At 43.3% G+C, this 21,447-nt stretch overlaps 1 protein-coding gene across 2 annotated transcripts in view; it reads right to left on the bottom strand.

The window, feature by feature from the left end:
- Positions 1 to 468: 468 nt before the first annotated feature.
- The window catches only part of cpz (carboxypeptidase Z), a 32,734-nt gene continuing 11,755 nt past the window's right edge, over positions 469 to 21,447 (bottom strand). Inside the window, exons 2-12 of one of the 2 annotated variants that reach the window (XM_061728258.1) lie at positions 20,348 to 20,399; positions 19,914 to 20,236; positions 19,593 to 19,808; positions 8,297 to 8,532; positions 5,154 to 5,315; positions 4,900 to 5,058; positions 4,667 to 4,802; positions 3,954 to 4,093; positions 2,648 to 2,747; positions 2,285 to 2,430; positions 469 to 1,265 (exon numbers count right to left, since the gene is read on the bottom strand). In XM_061728258.1, the coding sequence (XP_061584242.1) occupies positions 1,065 to 1,265; positions 2,285 to 2,430; positions 2,648 to 2,747; positions 3,954 to 4,093; positions 4,667 to 4,802; positions 4,900 to 5,058; positions 5,154 to 5,315; positions 8,297 to 8,532; positions 19,593 to 19,808; positions 19,914 to 20,236; positions 20,348 to 20,399 (1,871 nt within the window). In that variant the 3' untranslated portion in view covers positions 469 to 1,064. The remainder of the gene's footprint in view (positions 1,266 to 2,284; positions 2,431 to 2,647; positions 2,748 to 3,953; positions 4,094 to 4,666; positions 4,803 to 4,899; positions 5,059 to 5,153; positions 5,316 to 8,296; positions 8,533 to 19,592; positions 19,809 to 19,913; positions 20,237 to 20,347; positions 20,400 to 21,447) is intronic. The other variant, XM_061728266.1, reaches the window with a different exon arrangement.

The following is a 21,447-nucleotide window of genomic DNA, read 5'->3' as shown; positions in this document are numbered from 1 at the left end:
CCTTATTATAACTACGATATCAATTCCCCCATAAACTATAACTTTAGTGCATGAAAAAATGGAATGACAGCTAAATTAAGTATCCTTTCAAAAATTTGGACTGAGTGAGAGTCAGATTACCTTTTAACATAACTACTACAGAACACTTTAGTTGGTATTTCTTTTGTAGAAAATGTGTAGCCCAATGGGTGTATTAGTTTCAAAAACTCAATGGCAAAAGAATAATAAACATGAAAAAAATAACAGCAGGCACTTGCCTTTCAGTTGAGGGCGTAAGGTGATACCACACATCTCTTAATGTATCTTTCCATTTCCAATACATTCCTTTTGACAATAAAAAGCTTATAATTCATTCTCTGATGCCCTCTGGCGATCAAATTGATTCAGATCCAGAACAATATATGAGAAATATAAGGTAATTCTGAATTCAAAAAACATATTTGGGACAACAAAGCACTAGGAAAAATATTCTTGTCATACTACTTTATGCCCAGGAAATGCAAATAAAGCAAAAAAGGATATAGTTCACATAGAGATTGCACAAGATTACTACTAATACAAGCTTTCAATTTGGTGCTTCACATCAGATGCAACAATCGGTACAAAAGGTTTTCAAAAGGTAACATGTTATTGTTAAATTATAGATACAGGGAATTAATTTTAGTGAACCATTGTAATGGGATTTCAAAAATACTGCAACAAAAATCTTTTTTTTTTTAATGTCCACTAAAGTAGCCAACATCTTGTGAAATTGATGGCATTGCTTTTACATACAGTCAAATTTGGGGGACGATTGTAGCTGCCATACCTTACTTATTTCCTTGTGATACAGCATTTTCCGCAAACAAGTACTGGCCAAAACCTCATTCACAGACAAAAATCTAAGTTATTGCTTGCTTGTGGAAAGGATGCTATTCACATCCTCCCATAAGTGATTGTGTATTTACCATCTGAGAATGTCAGTGTCAGTTTCTGCAACATAAACGCCACTGCAAGCACAAGTGGATCTGGGTCCATTTATCAGCAGCCTCCTTATGCAGTGGTACATTTCCCCCTAAATCTTTCTACACATTTCGCAGAAGCCAAGTTGGGGGTGAGATACCAGATGTGGAGAAGTAGTTCCACCACCATGGTTTCTCCCGCCGCTCTCCCCCTCCCTCACCAACATGGGGCTCACTCTGCTCAAACTGGTTGTAGGGGTCAAACCGATCCCAGCTGTCCACGGTGGGGAAGAGGTGGTCGTCAATATCAGGCTCCACAGGAACCTGGATACAACATTGTGGGGAAATTGAGAACAAAGGAGATTAACTTATGACCGTGTTTACAAATAAATGACATTTCCATTTCACCTCTTCATAATGTCACTGAACGTCAAATTTAGCCATAACATTCACAACATCCACAATAATGGTATGCAATCTTAAACTGTGTAATTAACACAAAGATTATAAAGACAAAATGGGCTGTCAGTTTAGCGCGTTAATTAGATTAATTAATTACACTGCTAGTTAACGCGTTATGAAAATTAACGCAATTAATTATGAGTGGCAAAATGCGCGAGCATTTTAAATGTGTCCCATTGAGGGAGCCGTAGTTCACTTGGCAGTAACAGGTCACTTCCCTCCTGCTGCTAGTCAAACTAACAAAGCAGTGACAGACCTGGACGACTCAGGGGAGACTCAGCAAATCTTTGCTGGGCCTTTGAACGACAAGTTTATGTATAAAAAGAAAGAAGACGGGACTATCAACAAGAACGCGGTGATTTGTACATTTTGTAAAAAAGAATGTTCCTATCAGCGGAGCTGCTCCAGCCTGAATTATCATTTAAACACTAAACATGTCGGACAAGTTCCACTGTAAACGTTACAGCTACTAGTACTTGAAATGCTGTATTGAGTCAGCTTTAGTTTTAATCTTGAATTGAGAATCTGCTTAAGTGGCTATTTGAGACTCAGCCTTATTTTATTTCTGAATTTTATTCATTTAACTGTATTTGCATTGTATTTTTGAATAATTCACCTGGCCTAATTGGTTTGCTGATGTGCTTGAGATTCTTCTTTTGAATTTCATTTATGAAACACTTCACCAATTAAAATGTGGATTTCAAATATTCTCTTAGTGTATTCAATTGATTAGTCATGCACTGCAATTTTGCAATGTCCTAGAATTCAAATTCTTTATTTAGGGACCTTTAGCAGATATGAGATAAAAATGTGATTAATTAGATTAATTAATTATAAATCCTGTAATTAATTAGATTGACAACACTAGATAAAATCCAAACCTTTTCCAAGACAAAGTGGACCAGTCCAGCCTTGTTCATGTTGTGAGGGAGATAAACCCTCTTACTGATCCTGGAATAGCCTTTGGCTGTGGCCGTGAGGATGTGAGTGCCAGCGTTCAGCAGCCTCCAGTAGTCTCCATCCTCAGCTGAAGCAAGTGAAAAGGAAGGTGAGGAAGCAGAAAGTCATGTGGAGATAATGAGTGATGAGTATTTCAGGTGGGGAGAAAAAAAGTATCCAAGGTAAACTTAGGAAATTGTCCCTTGAACTTTAACCAGAAATGTTACAAGGAAATCACAAATCCTGGTCATCCACTACTCCACACAAATATTGTGTACGTGTTTAACAATGCATTCAAAGTTTACCCGTAGTTACATCTTTCCTTATCCCCCTGACAGAGATAGTTGCTCCTTTTATGCCATTTCCTTCGGTGTCCTTAACTACTCCCTTAATTCCCCTGTGTACCTGTTCAGAGAGAGATGACAATGTTAACTATTGTTTTAACTACCTAGAAGGTTTGGTCTGGACAGAATAAATGAACTTACATGTGCTGCATGCATAACTGTTAGAGTACTATTCATCTAATCAATAACAAGTGGATTGCTTCTGTACTTTAAAATTTTTTAGTAAACATTAGTAAAACACTGTAAATTTGCCATTATTAAAATCAGTGTTGTGCTAGTTACTGAAAAATAGTAACTAGTTACCGTTACTAGTTACTTCATTAAAAAGTAACTCAGTTAGTAACTCAGTTAGACCAAAAAGTAATGAGTTACTATGAAAAGTAACTTTTTAGTTACTTAAAAAAAACTTTATTTTAAATGCTCCCATTAATGCCCTCTAGCCTTCATTTCAGCAGGTTCTGTATGGATTTACATTGTGCATCGTGTTCTTCATTCTGATTGGCTAAACAGTCTCCCCGCTTCTTCACTTCCTGTGTCAATAACGTTGGTTGCTTAGCAACAAGCTGAGAACGGCCAATGAGCTTCAGCAGCAGCTCAAGAACAGGACCCTTTGATGAATCGTTCATTACAGTCTCAGATATAATCCATGGTGGCATGTCGGATTATAAGAATCCTTTTGCCCAGAAGAAAAAAGAGCGACAACAACTTCCCATAACTATGTTCTTCTCTGGAAAAAACACTCCTGCACCGCGGCTTTAGGAGAAAAAGACGCTACAGAGTCGGGATGCAGCGGCTCAGAAGAGCAGTGGACTACGTGCGAGGCCGTGCTGATCTCCGCACTTTGAAGCCTTGTATAAAAAAAGGTTGCTACTTTGTGGATTTCACTTATCACGGGTTCTTTTTGGAACGTAACCCCTCGTGAAAAACGAGGGATTACTGTAATGACGATATCTCCACGTTGCGAAACTCGCCTTGTCTTAGCTCATGAACGTCATGTTTTTGAATAAACACACACTCGCCCACTACATTTCCTCCGGTCTCCGCTGTGGGGAAAAAAAGCTTCACTGTAGCCAGAAATAATGGAGTAACACACCGTTTGGTAAGGGTGATTGAGTTACTGAATTTAAAAAGTAATGTGTTAGAGTATTAGTTACCGCCAAAACTAACGGCGTTACTGTAACACGTTACTAAATAACCCGTTAGTCCCAACACTGGTTAAAATGCATGATGAGTCATTCTTCCACCAGATACTCCAGCAAACACTTACAGACTCAATTAAACTGAGTAAAGCTTCCTTATTCCTCTTCCATTCTGGGTAAAGCTCGGCCTCAGAGGGAAATTTGTCACAGCCAAGCTCCACTGTGAGCTCCAGACAGTTAGTGTGCAAGTAATTGAAATCTGACATACCTGCAGATGAAAGAACATGTAAAAGGTATTGTGAGAAGCAAAAAATAAACTACTGTATGTTCTGGACTATAAACCGCACCTGCATATAAGCCGCCTCTGCTCTATTTAAAAAAAAAAGATATTTCAGCCACAGATATTTATGTTGTTAGATTAGATATTTACTACATGTACAGAAGGATTTTGAACTGTAAATGATGTACATGTTTGTACCTAAATAGATTCTTTCCTAACAGTGTCTTTTAACACGGCAGCAACTTTGATGATTAAAACGGGACAGAACCAAGAGAAAATATCCGGTATTTATTTATCTATTTATCTGTTTGAAATCTGCTTCTACCTACTTCTATCTGCTAAAGAAGAAGTAGCGTATTCTTCTTTGCATTTACTTTGTCTTAGTTTTGATTCTAATTCCGGGTTAGAGCGCCCCGAGCGGTGGAAGAAAAATCCACAGAATAGCTGCACCTTTGCATAAGCCGCACGGTTGAAAACCTATGAAAAAAGTAGCGGCTTATACAGTAGTCCAGAAAATACGGTATATAAATTGTTCTACTTCTGGTTTTAAACAAATCTCACCACCAGCAAAACTGTACCACAGTGCCCCGTTGATGATGCCCCGGGTCCGATAAAAGGTAGCCCCGCACCTCTCTGTGTCGTTATTGGACATGGTGGCATGGGCATCAGCATACGTGCGAGCCAGCTGCTTGAAAACCTGTATATTGCAAAATTATTGACAAAGAAAAAATATAGCAATTGAACTGCCTAATTCTGATTCGATTTAGAAGAATGAATCCGTCCTAAAGTCATACCTGTTCATCGGAAGTGGGGGAAAACATTTTCTCTTCATGTGGATGTCTAGAGAAATCAAAAGGGTAGGAAACGACCAGCTCCCCTCCATGGAAGCTGGCAGACTGAACAAAAGGCAACGACCTGATCCACTTCATTACTGCATAGGTCTCTGGTGCTACCTATGGCCCAAAGATGCTACGTTGGTTGGGTTTCACACAAACTTTTTATGCAGTTTATTTTCTGTAAATATTATTAATGAGCAAATTCTTCCTACCTTCCCAAACCAATACGTATCTGGGATTGGGATGTGGTCCATACGGTAGCGTCTGCTGCGCCGGTTTCGGTAGAAGATGGAAGTGAGGTCAGGAAAGTTGCGATTCAGATCAATATTTTGGGCATTGTTCCGGCCATTTGTCCAAGCATTCAACAAGTGACCCTAAAATGTTTAAGGTCAAACAACTAGGAATATTAAAACATGTGATACAGATGAGACTGATGAATAGCAATAGTGGTAATGATATGTAAAAAATGAGAAATAACTGATTATGTTAAGAAAATATTAAGCAAATGATATTAGTCAAGAATTCAAGTAAGATTATATGAGACCATTTTTGTTAATTATATTGTTAACATATAGACAAGACCATATATCCGTCATGAGAAAAAGCATTTGCAGCCTGATGCAGTTAGTTATTATCAACTAAAGAGTTTAAATGAGCTTTTTTTCAATCCAAACAATATACAAGGGATATTTGTTTATTTAATAAGCTTCAGCTAGGAAAAACTCCTTTCTGCTTCTGCTACTGTCACTGGAAGGGTCAGACCAATTCTGAGTGCAGTCTTGTATCCCACAGCTCCTCACACAGACTCACAGCCAAAATCATTTTGTCCTCCATCTTGATCGTCTCTGATCTACAACCCGCAAGTTTTTTTTCACCCTCCCTCGCCTTCTCTCCTATTGGACGCGCCGAGATGTCGTCACAGCGCGGCACAGTGAAATTAAAAAATGTTCAAACCCGACGGCAGGCGCCCTCTCGGGCGCCGTCGAGCTCGGCGGCAGAGCGGCCCGCTCTTGTGCCGCGGTAGCACATACACAATGAATGGGAAAGCCGGCAGTGGTCCCCGCTTTGCGCCCTCCATGTGAAAGGGGCAGCCCCTTTCGCGTTTGGGCCGTGCCTGCCTGCCCAAATTGAACATTTTTTTATTTCACCGTGCCCCACTGTGACGACATCTTGGCGCGTCCAATAGGAGAGAAGGGAAAAGAGTTGTGTCCAATAGGAGAGAAGGCCGAAGAGAGAGAAGGGAGAAGAGAGAAAGTTGTGTCCAATAGGAGAGGAGGTGGTGGTGGAGGCTCTGCGCCGAGTCTGCGCCCTACGGTACCGGCGGTATCATAGAAAGCAGCAGAGCAAATTTTTTTTCTTTTTTTTTTTTGAGAGCGCTCGTGCACCCCCACGTGGATTTGGCCCTGGGCAGTCACCCATATTGCCCTAAGCAAAAACCGGCCCAGCCAACGGACAAAGCCCCAGAAAAGTGCCAGACAGGATTTGTGCGTGAAACTTTCCACGTTCAAATCACTTTTTGAACATCCGACCATGAGTGTAGAAAGTGGCGTACGCACGTTTTTCGTGTCATACATGAGGCCCCAGGTGACCAGTGCCTTGCGAAAGTATTCACCCCCCCTTCGCTTTTTACGTATTTTGTTTCATTACAGCCTTTTGTTCAATGTTTTTAAAATCTGAATTGCCCAAGTTGTTTTGTTATGAAGCCCATAAAGACTTCTGGTACAATAAATTTACTTCAGAAGTCACATATTTAGTGAAATGATGTCCACCTGTGTCCAATCTAAGTGTCTCATGATCATTATATATACACACCTTTTGTGAAAGGCTCCACAGGCTGCAACAAGCAAGAGGGACCACTAACCACACTGCCAAGAAGACCAAGGAACTCTCCAAACAAGTGAGGGAAACAATTGTTGAGAAGTACAAGTCAGTTAGGTTATAAACAAATATCCAAATCTTTGATGATGCCCAGGAGCACAAGCAAATCTATCATAACAAAATGGAAAGAACATAGCACAACAGCAAACCTGCCAAGAGACAGCCGCCCACCAAAACTCACTGTTGCTGTCAAATGAACCCGAAGTTCTGATGTATTCAAAACACTGCACGAGGTCATCTAGGTTCTTTTAGACAGTGTTGACAATCCTGCTATTGAAGTTTCACCTTGTGGATGAAGCTCTTGCTAGCCTTGGTAGTCAACTTATCTGGTCGAGTATGCTGGTGCGTTTAGGGGACTGGGTAAAAAAAACTGGCAATGAAAAAAAAAACCTCATTGCCAGGATGTGAGAAGTGGTTTGATGCATAATCCAAATTAAACTGGTGTGTATAGCAATGTACATAAGGGGCACCTTTTGCTCCACACTCTTTGCTTCACAATGGGCACACTCTTTTTTCCCCTTTGGTGGTGCATCGCCCGATCGCCCTTATGAACAAACCGCCCCTGGGTGTGAAATAAACTGCAATGGAGTTTGAAAACAAAATATGTCTGTCTGGTTGGAGGTCGTGTAAACTCAGGGCTAGGACCAAATATTTTCTCATACATCAAAGTGAGGCCCAGCTGAAAAAGTTTGGAAACCACTGTACTAAACATTTTGATTGCCAATGCAAACATGCATCCTACCAACAGATCAGACCACAACTTTGTGTAATCTTTGACTCACAGGAAGATATGGTAGCTCTTTGTATTTATTTTCTGTTTTGAGTTAAGAAACAAATTATTACAATTTGACAGTAATCTGTTCACGGCATTACATTCTTGCAGAGGTTGTTAGAGGCACAGTGAACATGCCAGAGCATAAATGAAAATAAACTAATATTTTGCGCAGACTGACTGTTCTTTTCAAGAGATGCCAAATAAGTTTCCCGTACTTATGTGGGACAAACTGGGGTGAGAATTTCATACAAATATTAAAGAAGCGTGAAATGTTGGTTCCTGTAAGTAGAGCACATGCATGTTTTCCCACAGCCAGCTTAAGTGTGCAACGTATTTTACAATTTTCAGGACACTGTCAGATTCCATTTAGATATACTCATTATAGTTTTATTCTTTGCATCCAATTTCTTTCATCGCTGGTTGATCACTTAAGTCTGGGAGTGGGAGGATCTGTCCTAGACGAGTGGGACTATGTTGTCATGTATAGGTTGACAGACTGACAGGTAGGAGGTGGAAACCTGCATACTCATTTTCAGAGTTTCCAGGATGATATTACATGGATTTGTTGAAAGGGTTTCCATTTTGCAACCCATTTGTGAGAATCCTTTTCATTAGTAGTTCTTTAGTAAAGTACAGAAGATAGACAATAGCTTTTGAAGCGGATAACGGCAGTTTGTCTTTGTTTCGGTTAACAATATTTACTTCCTGGTTGGAGAACTCCTGATCATTCCTATCCTCTACCTCTGAGGAGGCAAGTTCATAACCATCAGGGTTCATGGAGGCCAGAATATGGATGCGAGTGGTGTTGATGATGGTCTGTATTCTTTGGTTTCCCAGAATATACTCCGAACACAGGTACTGGGCCAAATAGATGAGAAGCTGCCGGCCCAACACCTCATTTCCGTGCATGTTGCCCACCAACTTGATTTCTGGTTCCACTATAATTAATGCAAATATGATAAAACATTTTAGTACATTTTCCATAATTGTAGGACAGTGAAACAAGCTGCAAACATGATATTAACTACCGGTATAAATCCTTTTTTTTCTTTACAAAACTAATATGACAACTTATCTACAACCCAAAAATAAAAAGCTGGGACAATATGGAAAGTAAAGATAGATAAATAAATAAAAAAGGCCAACACTTTAAAATTTAAAACATTTCATGTTTTGCCTCTTCAGCTGCATTGCAAGTCTTCATATAAATTCATTCCATCATTTCAGGCCTGCACACATATATAAATGGTAAATAAACTCTTTACAGGTATATCACACTTTCCTAGTCTTCTGGAGCAAGCACTTCACTAGAAGCCACAATCACCTATTTACACACATTTATAGAACACTCGTTTAGTCTATAGCGATAGCTTCGGGAGCTGCGTGCTGCGAAAGTAAGAAAAACTGCAGTTCCTGGAATGATAACTAGGGGCTGGCTAAAAGAGAGTCAATCGTCATTGGGCCCCCATTGTCAGAATGTTCACCTTTACAGAAGAAATCAATATATTTAGTTTAGAATGGTCCACTCAATTCAGGTGAGCGTTTCCACTGTAAGTCGGACCGCCACGGTGCATGTGGCTGTAGACAGAATGGCTAGCGTGGCATCATAGTAAACCAAAGACAACAGAAGCAAAGCTACCATGGAGACGGTACCAAGGGTAGGTCACCCAGCAGCCCGTTTTTGTTATGCTTGGCTTTTGGTAACTTGGTCTGTAAAATCCATGCCATGTAGTTTGTGAGAAGATTGTGGGCGACAAAGAGTTTTTACAAACTCTCGTGCTGGTTTTGCGCCTGCTTTTGTCATGTGTAGTGACGTTTTCTGTCCACCAATCAACGGATTGTAACGTGTGATGGCAGTAGCTTTGCCCTTACCATACCGTGCCATTTTTCTACAAACAACGGATGCCAAAAACGGTACGGTATGGTTCGGTTTAATGAGACGATTTTAGGAAACTAGGGATGGTTTTATTTGCAACAGAAATTCGGTCGGTCTTTCCTCCGCGCTTTAGTCTCATCGCAGGTACATCAACTGAGCATGTGCGGTGCTTCACCTGAAGCCGTCCGTGTGAAACAACATAAACAATCAAATAGAATTTCAAAAACAGGCTAAATGAAATGATGTTACACACTCTTGTACAGTAGGTGGCGGTATGCTCCTTACAGTTGGTTGCGATCCGCCAATAAAACAGAGAAGAAGAAGAAGAAGAAGAAGAAGAAGAAGAAGAAGAAGAAGAAGAAGAAGAAGAAGAAGAAGAAGAAGAAGAAGAAGAAGAAGAAGAAGAAGAAGAAGAAGAAGAAGAAGAAGAAGAAGAAGAAGAAGAAGAAGAAGAAGAAGAAGAAGAAGAAGAAGAAGAAGAAGAAGAAGAAGAAGAAGAAGAAGAAGAAGAAGAAGAAGAAGAAGAAGAAGAAGAAGAAGAAGAAGAAGAAGAAGAAGAAGAAGAAGAAGAAGAAGAAGAAGAAGAAGAAGAAGAAGAAGAAGAAGAAGAAGAAGAAGAAGAAGAAGAAGAAGAAGAAGAAGAAGAAGAAGAAGAAGAAGAAGAAGAAGAAGAAGAAGAACATTGTTACAGTCCAGTTATATAGAGTGATACCCGTGAGTAAGACTGGCAGTGCCGTTTCAGGCAACATAGTGATAATTAATGCAGCGGAATGTCAGCAGGGTGGACATATTTCAAAATAAGGGACGACGACAGAAGCAAGACAGACTGCAGGCTGTCGGCGCGGCTAACGCAGCTAACTGGCTAACCGGCTAACGCGGCTAACGGCTAACCGGAATGTAACAATGGTTACGTGGAGTGTTTAATAAAGTTCCCTGTGAGTAAGGGTAATACTCAAACGTCCAGTTTGTATAATTAAGGAAGATAGAATTTACTGAAACATGGACCAGCTGGCTACAGCCACAGAGCAGCAGCTGCTGCTCAGCCAGGCTGCTGCTCAGCCAGGCTGCTGCTCAGCCAGGCTGCTGCTCAGCCAGGCTGCTGCTCAGCCAGGCTGTAGACTGACCCGGGGAGCCGCGGGGCGGCTCAACATCTCCCCCTAGCGGCGCTAACCAGTAACTACAACAACAATAAAGTATCGGTGCGTGGTATCGGAGACTTTTTGCGAGTACGAGTATATGAGGGCAGTATCGGCCCCGATACCGATACCAGTATCGGTATCCTAATGGAAACAGACAAAATACAGTACTGGAGCATACGGAACCACTCAATGAAAACAGGCTACAAGTGGTGTTTCAATTGTGGGTGTTCTTTTGATTGATGACTGGCTGTGATTAATAGTTAGCTCTCCTTATTTTAGCTATATAGTGGTAACCTTCTTGACTTGACTTCTGAGCTTAGGTAAGCTATTTTTCCTTTGTCTAAACAAAATGGTTAATGTCAGGTTAATGCTCATGAAAAGAAAGAATAAAAATCAACCCTGATCCTCAAGATCTACTGTCCCGCATGTTTTGGATATTTCCAGGCCTCGGCACACCTGATTCTGTAAGGGGTGGGGTTTTGGACCCAAGAGCAGCACCAACTGGACCAGATAGATTGGTAATGACTTATTGTCAGCAGAATCAGGTAAGCACAGCAAGGGCACGGTGGCGCAGCTGGTAGCGCAGCCGTCACAGCAAGAAGGTCCTGGGTTCAATTTCCGCCGGGCGCTGAAGTTAGTTCCCCCATGACTTCAGCGCCCACACCCTGGGTGGGGTTGGTGAAAGGGCTTTTCTGTGTGGAGTTTGCATGTTCTCCCTGTGTTCCCTCTGTAGCTAATGTGAGCTACCCTCACAAAAACATGCACACAGTCCTGGGCTCTACTGCCCCCTCTGGCCAACCGGGGACAGATGGGGTGGGGAGGATCCTCACCCTGTCTGGTGAAAAGATGCTGCTCACTCCTCAGGTTAAGGACGAGACCGGAGCTCAGTGCAGGACCTCCTGGGGTTGGTAGAGGGAGCAATGCCCAGGACTGTCAGTTAGGTAGGAGCACTGGGGGATAAAATGGGGGAAAAAAAATTAAAAATCGGCAAAAAAAAAAAAAAAGGTAAGCACAGCAAACAATCACAACTCACACCGGAGAGCTGAGGCGAAGTCACACACTGCAGCAGTGGAGGTGGGGAGCTCTGAGCGATCTGGCAGTGAGTGTGGAGGAGAGTTTTAGCTGTCCTGGAGCTGTCCAGGGCTGGATAGTTGGGGGTCCTGCTGTCCAGGCCTGGATAGGCCTGGATTGGGGGTCCTGCTGTCCAGGCCTGGATAGTTGGGGGTCCTGCTGTCCTGGCCTGGATAGCTGGGGGTCCTGCTGTCCTGGCCTGGATAGCTGGGGGTCCTGCTGTCCAGGCCTGGATAGCTGGGGGTCCTGCTGTCCTGGCCTGGATAGCTGGGGGTCCTGCTGTCCAGGCCTGGATAGCTGGGGGTCCTGCTGTCCAGGCCTGGATAGTTGAGGGTCCTGTTGTCCTGGCCTGGATATTTTTGGGGTCCTGCTGTCCTGGCCTGGATAGTTGGGGGTCCTGCTGTCCTGGCCTGGATAGTTGGGGGCCCTGCTGTCCTGGCCTGGATAGTTGGGGGTCCTGCTCCAGGGCCTGGATAGTTGGGGGTCCTGCTCCAGGGCCTGGATAGTTGGGGGTCCTGCTCCAGGGCCTGGATAGTTGGGGGTCCTGCTGTCCTGGCCTGGATAGTTGGGGGTCCTGCTCCTGGCCTGGATAGGCCTGGATTGGGGGTCCTGCTGTCCAGGCCTGGATAGTTGGGGGTCCTGCTGTCCTGGCCTGGATAGTTGGGGGTCCTGCTGTCCTGGCCTGGATAGTTGGGGGTCCTGCTCCAGGGCCTGGATAGTTGGGGGTCCTGCTGTCCTGGCCTGGATAGTTGGGGGTCCTGCTCCTGGCCTGGATAGGCCTGGATTGGGGGTCCTGCTGTCCAGGCCTGGATAGTTGGGGGTCCTGCTGTCCTGGCCTGGATAGCTGGGGGTCCTGCTGTCCTGGCCCGGATAGCTGGGGGTCCTGCTGTCCTGGCCTGGATAGCTGGGTGTCCTGCTGTCCAGGCCTGGATAGCTGGGGGTCCTGCTGTCCTGGCCTGGATAGCTGGGGTTGCTGCTGTCCTGGCCTGGATAGTTGGGGGTCCTGCTGTCCAGGCCTGGATAGTTGGGGGTCCTGCTCCAGGGCCTGGATAGTTGGAGTTCCTGCTGTCCTGGCCTGGATAGCTGGGGGTCCTTTGTGTGTACTGCTGTCTTTGCAGGGGGTAACTTGGCGAATTATTCTAGCAAACTGGCAGTTTTGTGGATGTCTTCTATGTAAATGCTTGCTTTTTGCTAATAAATGTATTCACATCTTATAGCAGAGGCGAGGTGTGTGTGTGTGATTCATTTTGATACAGCCGACCACTCCTAGAACCTAATTGAGATTTCTCCCAAAACACCTGGCCTGGATAGTTGGGGGTCCTGCTCCTGGCCTGGATAGGCCTGGATAGCTGGGGGTCCTGCTCCAGGGCCTCGATAGGCCTGGATTGGGGGTCCTGCTCCAGGGCCTGGATAGTTGGGGGTCATGCTCCAGGGCTTTATAGCCGTGGTGGGGGCCCCTCTCTGTCTGGGTCGGGGGGGTCTCTGCGGTGGCGTCCCCTGTAGTCGTGGGCTTGGACGGCTCTCGGTGTGGATGGCTCCCAAAGGACGGTGTTTCCTCACCTGGTCTATCAGCTCAGCCATACTCCATTTTTATCACAAGGGTGGGGGTGGCCGGGGGTGTCTGCATCTGAATAGTATGCTGTGTGTGTGTGTGTGTGTGTGTGTGTGTGTGTGTGTGTGTGTGTGTGTGTGTGTGTGTGTGTGTGTGTATATATATGTGTGTGTGTGTGTGTGTGTGTGTGTGTGTGTGTGTGTGTGTGTGTGTGTGTGTGTCGTATGAATGAGGGGAGTGTTTCTTTTCTTTCTTTCTTTTTGTTGCACTTTACCTGCATGAAAAGTGCTATATAAATAATAATAAAGTTTAAAGTTTAATTAACGGTCCTCATTAGCTTGTTATCAAGGTCTGGACAGTTCTGTTGATGACACAGCTCCTTGTATCAAGGTGTGCTGAAGCAGGGTAGCATCTAAATGTTCTGGGTATGGGTCTCTGGAAAGCGTCTAGAGACAACTTTTGTTGTATTAGACACTATATAAAATAAAATTAATTGAAATGGATGTGATACATGTGATACTAAATACAGTGACCAAAACCATTTTTTGATCCAGATTTTAACATGGGGTGAAAGGAAACTGACTGACTTGCTGACTTTTGGAGCCAGCTAACGCACGCACGCACGCACACACTCACACACACACACACACACACACACACACACACACACACACACACACACACACACACACACACACACACACACACACACACACACACACACACACACACACACACACACACACACACACACACACACACACACACACACACACGCTCGTTCACCTGCATGCTCGCTCTGCAGTTTTAGGGGTTAGTTAGTCGCGCTAGCCTAGCTTAGCCAAGCTGTGATTGGGTCCCGGGATCTGGGACCGTTGCTGCTCGTGTCTCTGTCTGTTCTTGCGTCTGTTTTTTTTTAGTTTTTTTTCTTGCAGATTTCCAGTGCTCGATGTGGCTTCCATGCGTGTTCTCATCGCATCTCGAATTAGCCCCCCCCCCCCCACCCAAAAATGGGTGTGTGTATGTATATATATTATATATATATATATATATATATATATTTATATTAATAAAATAAATAAATGTGACATATCATCATATCATATGTATTTTATATACGTTTATATATATGCGTACGCCCAAAAATAGTTTCTTTGAACATCACAATCAGCGTGGATTTGAGTGCACATGCAGGAGCACAACACTCTCCCTGTCTCCTCCCTCAAGTAGATATATTTGAATATGATGAGGATTAAATGAGGATAATTATCCATTAAAAACCGCTCATCCTAACAAGGAACTTCCAAAAACAAGTAATACAAATTAAAAAAAACATTGGCCGTGAGCTGGAGACACTCCTGTCAGAAGTTGAAGCTGGAAAAATAATTTATTTGGGGGCATTTCTTCCAGTTTTAGCTGCATTGCATTATGGGTAATGTTGTTCTTTGCTTTGTGTTGCGTTACATGAAGAGTTGTGGTTTTATTATGATCGTAAGGGTTTGTGAATGTTTATGGGCAGCGTTAGTGCATCATTACACTCTCTTTTTCTTGTTTGTATTTTAAGAACCGACACCAGAAGTTTGTGGACGAAAAACTGCTCCTTGTTCCGCTTTATTGTATTATATACTGACGGATTAAGACCAATGTACACGTGTATTGAGTCTTACACATTGTGGATGTCCGCGATCACCTCCCTCATAAGTATAACAATGTGAACAATATAAACTTATACTTAAAACATGAGGCATCACGACCTGATTCCTCTGCTGCAGAAATAAAGACAAGTTGTTCCAACGTGATTACCGAGGTGCAAACGTGAGAAATAAAGAACAAAGTTGCTGTAACTCGGAGTGAAAATTGGCAGTGCTGATCCATGACCTTGTGATTTTTAACTATATCCTTATTATAACTACGATATCAATTCCCCCATAAACTATAACTTTAGTGCATGAAAAAATGGAATGACAGCTAAATTAAGTATCCTTTCAAAAATTTGGACTGAGTGAGAGTCAGATTACCTTTTAACATAACTACTACAGAACACTTTAGTTGGTATTTCTTTTGTAGAAAATGTGTAGCCCAATGGGTGTATTAGTTTCAAAAACTCAATGGCAAAAGAATAATAAACATGAAAAAAATAACAGCAGGCACTTGCCTTTCAGTTGAGGGCGTAAGGTGATACCACACATCTCTTAATGTATCTTTCCATTTCCAATACATTCCTTTTGACAATAAAAAGCTTATAATTCATTCTCTGATGCCCTCTGGCGATCACACACACACACACACACACACACACAATGCTGTTGCTATTAACTGTTGGACCCTGCTACCGTGGTCAGTAGGTGTTCTAAGGTGCTCTAAGAATCAGTATGCCACATCTGACCGATCTGCAAAACCAAGTTGCAGCATTATTTGGAGAGAATCTTCAGGCCAAGTTCCAAAGACAGTTTATTCCCCCTATCAGCACTAGGCATGGGACGATATGAAAATTTCATATCACGATATTAGTGGACAAAAATATCACGATTACGATATTATCACGATATTAGCGTGTCGCTTATAAAATTCTTAAAATGCAAGGAAAAAGACTAACCGTGGATCCACTGGTTCCTTCAGAAAATTTATTCTCAAATCATTCTCAACACAGTGACACTTGAGGTAGAGAACAAATAGTGTACTGTAAATGTTATGCATTACAAAGTGTAAACTATAGTACCGGTACTTATTTGAATTTTCTTTTTTTGTAAGAAAATACTTCCCTGAGAGTCGAAAGAAATAAGTGACAAAGTAGAGCCAAATGCACACTGATTGTACTCTCTGAAACTTTAACAGTGGCTGGCTGCCAGTGGCTGGCTGCTCTGCCTGCTCATCAACAATAACACACGTCGGGGGATTCTTCACTTCCGCCCGGCGCTCCGCCTCTACAGCTGGATACGTATCCGGTCTGGGCCGGATATGCAACCGGGCGAGTGAATTGACACTTTCTTCCACACTTTTTTTTGGCGATAATTACAGTACCCCACGATAACGTTATCGCGGCCGTTTTTTATCGCGATATACGATAATATCGTATATCGCCCCATGCCTAATCAGCACTTAGGTACCATAGGCTGTCTTATACAGATTTGCAGTCAAGGTTTGCAGGACGATATGACAGACAGCTCTCTGCCTAGACAATCCAGAATGGACTGCACACAGCCAATATCCGGTCGCATAGGATGCTTGCCATGACTGCCCTTCACTGTCTGGCCCGTTTGCACTGGTGTCTGCAACACTTGCACTGGAACCTAAACATATAGAGGAACGTTATATTCAGCGATGAGTCCGGAATCTGCCTTCGGGAATTGGATCATAGGACCAAAGTGCGCAAAAGACGTGGAAAATGCTATGCTGATTACTGCACCGATAAAGTAACATCATTTGGTGGAGGCAGTGTGATGGTGTGGGGCGGCATCATTGGAGGCAGTCTCAACAGAGAGATATCGAGATGAAATTCTGCAACCATACCCCTTTTACACCAAGCTGGTTCCAGGGCTGGTGCAAGTGCTGGTGCTAGAGCCGGTTCGCGGTTGGTAAGAACCGGTTGAGAACCTTTTGCTTTTACACAAGCTGGTCCTGGCCAGCAGTTGGCCAGAGAGCCACGTCATTACGTTACTGTATACGTCACCACCACTCCCCCTTGTTTTCATCCCAACCCTGATCAGGAAGCTGAGAGCCAAAAGCTGTTTTAATTTCAGCTGTAGCGCTGTTAATATGGCACTTTATTTAGTTTTAATATTTTTTCAGGCTTAAAAGTAACCTTTAAGATCCCCAACCTGGGCTCAGTTTATCCAAATAACGCCTGTTAAGAAATTTGACTCGAGAGCCGGCAGCCCCGGGGCACAGCAGCTCCTCACAGCCGGCTCAACCTGCACCGTCTTCCCGGGGGAGAAACCTGCAGCTCTGTTGAGAATTACGCAGGATGAAATAAATCATTTAGGAAGATAAATATTGGTTTAATAGATTAAATCTATCAGTTGTAGCTACGCCTGTTAAGAAATTACGGCGCGCGTCGCCGCGTACATCGACGCAGAGCCTACGGCGTAGGTTACGTAACCTACGCCGTAGGCTTTGCCTTGGTGTAACGCGGAACCAGAACCGCGGGCTGGGAGCGGGCTGGGACACGTCCCCGCGGGCCGGGAACCCGCCGATCGAGCAGCAGCCTCGCGTCCAAGCGTCCCAGGGCTGGAACGGTTCCCCGCGGGCTCGGACGAGGCTGCCGCTCCATCGGCGGGCACGGAGCCCGCCGACATTACTGTTGATGGATTGTACCGTAGACCACTGATGCTTCTGTTTTACATCCATTATTAAATAAATGGATGTAATAATAAAAGAGTCTGCTAAACTTAACCGCCGTCTTCAACGTTCCGTGTTTATTCTGCTTTGGTTGTTCAGTAACAGCCCTCCCAGCCCTTGACGTAAGCACATAGCCCCCGACGTAAAGCGGTTCTTACCCTGGCCCAGCAAAGACCTGGTGCTACAGTAGCACCAGTTTTGAGAGCCAGGAGCCAGTGCTTAGGCTGTGTAAAACCAAAGAACTGGTGCTAAGTCTGGCTCTAGCCCAGAACCAGCCCTGGAACCAGCTTGGTGTAAAAGGGGTACCAGTGGCAATCCCATATTTGCAGTCTGCGGCCGGATTCTATCCTCCAAGATAACCTACACAGAGCCTACTTCCAGAATTTGGGAGTAGAGAGAATGGAATGGCCTGCCAGCAGTCCTGACCTACACCCAACTGAACACTTCTGGGATCAGCTTGGGTGTGCTGATTATGCCATAGTGACCAACACAGCCACATTGGCTGACTTGCAACAAATGCAGGTTGAAGAATGGGATGCCATCCTACAGCCGTGTGTGACCAGTATGAGGAAGAGGAGCCAGACTGCTCTGTATGGTTCTTCTACACGCTACTGAGGCTCCTGTTTGTTAAATGCAAAAACTGTTTAATTGGAAATATGTGTTGTTTCTTCAAACTATAATCATCCAATCCACCAAACACCAAACAAGAGTCAAAGTTATTTGGCATTGGCAGAGAAGATTTGGCAAATTGTCCATGGGCACATACTCAGCTCTGTTGCTCATCCCACAAATGGATGATCCTTAGAAATGTGTTACCATTTAAAAGGGACATAAACTGGCTTCCCAACAGTAAAAGATTTATTGCATAGAAGCACTGTTACAACAAAGAAATAATCTACTAAAGACTAATTTCCTTACTTTTGTGCTAAGTTTATATAAACACACACAAAAACAACTCCACCCTTACTTATTCATCTGTGGGCAGTTGTCCATCTTCAAGTTCAGGTTCTCTAACAGAGGCCTGGGAGCTTAAGGTTTATGCACAGTATTTTTGCTGTTCCTAGGACAGTGCTCTTCTGGACTGAGATCTCTGATGTTGGTCCTGGGATCTACTCTCCAATCTTGGAGGACACAGCTCCAAGTGCTCCAATTACTACTGGTACCACCGCTGTCTTCACCTTCCACATCTTCGCATATCACTCTGGATCTGGAAGTCCCACAAAATCTTTGCTTGGAGGCATCTCCCACCTTTACTTTGAGACTTCAAACCCATACTCCGTGCAGATGTTCATGCATACTATAGTCGCTACCTGGTTGTGTTGTTGCATGTATGCTTTACCCGCCATCATTTTGCATCCTGCTATTATGTGCTGGATTGTCTCTAGGGCATCTTTGCACAGTCTGCAGCCGAGGTTTTGTCTGGTGTGCTAGACCCTGGCCTCTATCGCTCTATGATTAAGGCCTCAGTGCTGTCCTTCAGATCAGCCTTTTTTCAGCCACTGATAGGATTTCTCGATGTCAGCCACCTCTAACATCGGCCACAGCCAAGATGTCAAGTTCCACCTCTGAATGTTAGAACACATTAACCAGGTGTTTCTTTGTTAAATTGGATGTTGGTTTTCAAAGCAACCCAAAGGTCCCAAGTCCCACGCCCTCTGTACCCTCTATATATTATAGATATAGTTTTGTTATCATGAAAAACTCTGCTCCTGACTGCTTTTGCTTCAGAACAACTGTAAATTCTTTCTGCCCCTTTTTTCAGTTATTTCAGATCAAAAATAATCATCAGAAATGACTGAATGCTATCTCTATCATGTTTCTGAGCAGAGGACCATTCCTGCAACCATCCCCAGTCTCATAAGAGAAGTAAGACAGAATCATGACACTACAATTGGATCATAATTAATACAAATTATGGCAAGGAAATTTGAGCTCAGTGTAATACTGACATAATGTATAACAAGAAATCTTCAGGTAACATCAGTATAATGAATCTTTTTTACACAGCTGTTTCTTACTCACATAGCTCATGCTGTCCTGGGTTGTCAGTGAACTCAATCACAAGTAGATCTCTACCCTCAGTGCTGCGTCCAATGCTGTATACATGAGAGATATGGGAGCATTTGGCTGCTGTTCTCTTAAGCAAGCTGTACATCTGTGCATTGGAGGTATAGGTGAACTGGATGATGGTGCTGGGTTCCTCAGGGGAAAGACTGGACACTGCAAGCTCCTGTCTGGCTAAAGAATAGACATCAGGAGTTCAGGAGGGAAAGAATGTTGGTTTTGCAAATAAACTGATTTGTGTTGGCCCAAACAGTAGAATACAACATATGTGTCATTTACCTTTCAGCCCTGTCAGCGGATCAAAGCAACCTTCTTGTTCACTGGCAAAGAAGCGGTCACAATCCAGGAAATAGGGCCAGGCCATCTCAATGGCCTCAAAGGCATGGGCACAGTCATTCTTCAGTGTCTCACATGTGCTGCGGCAGGGTTTGATCATCTTGTTATCCTGGCATGGCGAGGCCAGCACCGAGCACCCTACCAGCCGAATCTCAGGGGAGCACTCACCGTTGAGCAGGCCATGAATGACACTCAGAAGAAGATACTCTGCCCCTGACTCTGCTTCCCAACCACTCTGATGGCCAAGGATGTTGGGGAATATTGTTCTGTGTATATGGTGTAAAGGATGTTTCAAGAATTTAATGGTAATCCTTGAAAATATTTTGAAAAAGTGTGTTTAAAACAATGAAAATCAAAGCCATAAATTTAAGTCCCACCTTAAGTAATCCATATCATTACAATAGCCCAGGTTCACCTCTGTGCAGGCAGCTGTTAGGAGAAAGGAAGAATAAATAAAGCTAATAAGGCTTAACTTGTGTTTCCTTTCAAAGTAATAAAACAGTGTCATGTGACTGGAGTTAGGAGATTTTTTCAATTTAAGGCCAATTTTGTTAGTTCTCTCTGGGTTTAACTTGGGCGATTGTTTTAATCCGATGCGCTGATTAAAACATTCACTGACATCCAAGAAAACATGTTGTATAACTTGTGAATTAACAAAGCAAACAATAACGGTGATCAAAAGTACAAAAGTGGTGGACAATAAATATATGGTGACCCACTCATGCAATCTAATCAAACCTATAAACACAAGGGTTAGGATATTTATATGCAACACAGAACAATCAATTGTATCATCGATAATGGGTTAACTTAACACATTAGCAACACAGCAGGAGAGACAAAATGTGACCATTGATTAAATTAATACTAAACAACTTTCACACTCTTTTGTGTGAAACTGGATATTTAAGACCATATAGCCTTTTCTTCCTTCTAAAGCTGACATGTTACTCCTGTCACCTGTCTCTTCAGTCCTAATTTTATGTCCAAACTGCTGCTAACCAAGCTGCAGGAGCAGATTGAATTGGATCTGGTTGTAAAGTCCTAAGTGATATCCACGTATCAAAAATGCCCAGCTCTGTCGCCCACTGCTATCCCACATCTCACTCCGTAGAGGCTAAAGTATCCCTTACCTCCAATGGTAACCAGCAGAACGGCCCATACTGAATGTACTTTATGAGGGTGGAGCACATCCCATATGGTTAGCAGGAGTTTGGACATAAAAAAAAAAAGGTTCCACTGGTTCAGCACCTCTCCCGATAGCAGAACATCCCAACATCCATATGGCATTTTTCCTGCCCACAGCTATTTCAGCAAGTCTGACCTCTGATGTGATGTTTTGTTGTATATTTTTTCTGTAAGGGATTACTGTTTATTAATCATTTGTGACCTGATTCTGTAGACGCCTCTGCATGCTGTTTCAACTATTTTACCTACTAGAGCTTTAAGTCTGTCTGAATGTGTCCAACATGCAAAA

The sequence above is a fragment of the Cololabis saira genome, chromosome 1 (assembly GCF_033807715.1).
Source record: "Cololabis saira isolate AMF1-May2022 chromosome 1, fColSai1.1, whole genome shotgun sequence".
Lineage (NCBI taxonomy): Eukaryota > Metazoa > Chordata > Actinopteri > Beloniformes > Belonidae > Cololabis > Cololabis saira.
This window is presented reverse-complemented; position numbering and strand designations above follow the sequence as displayed.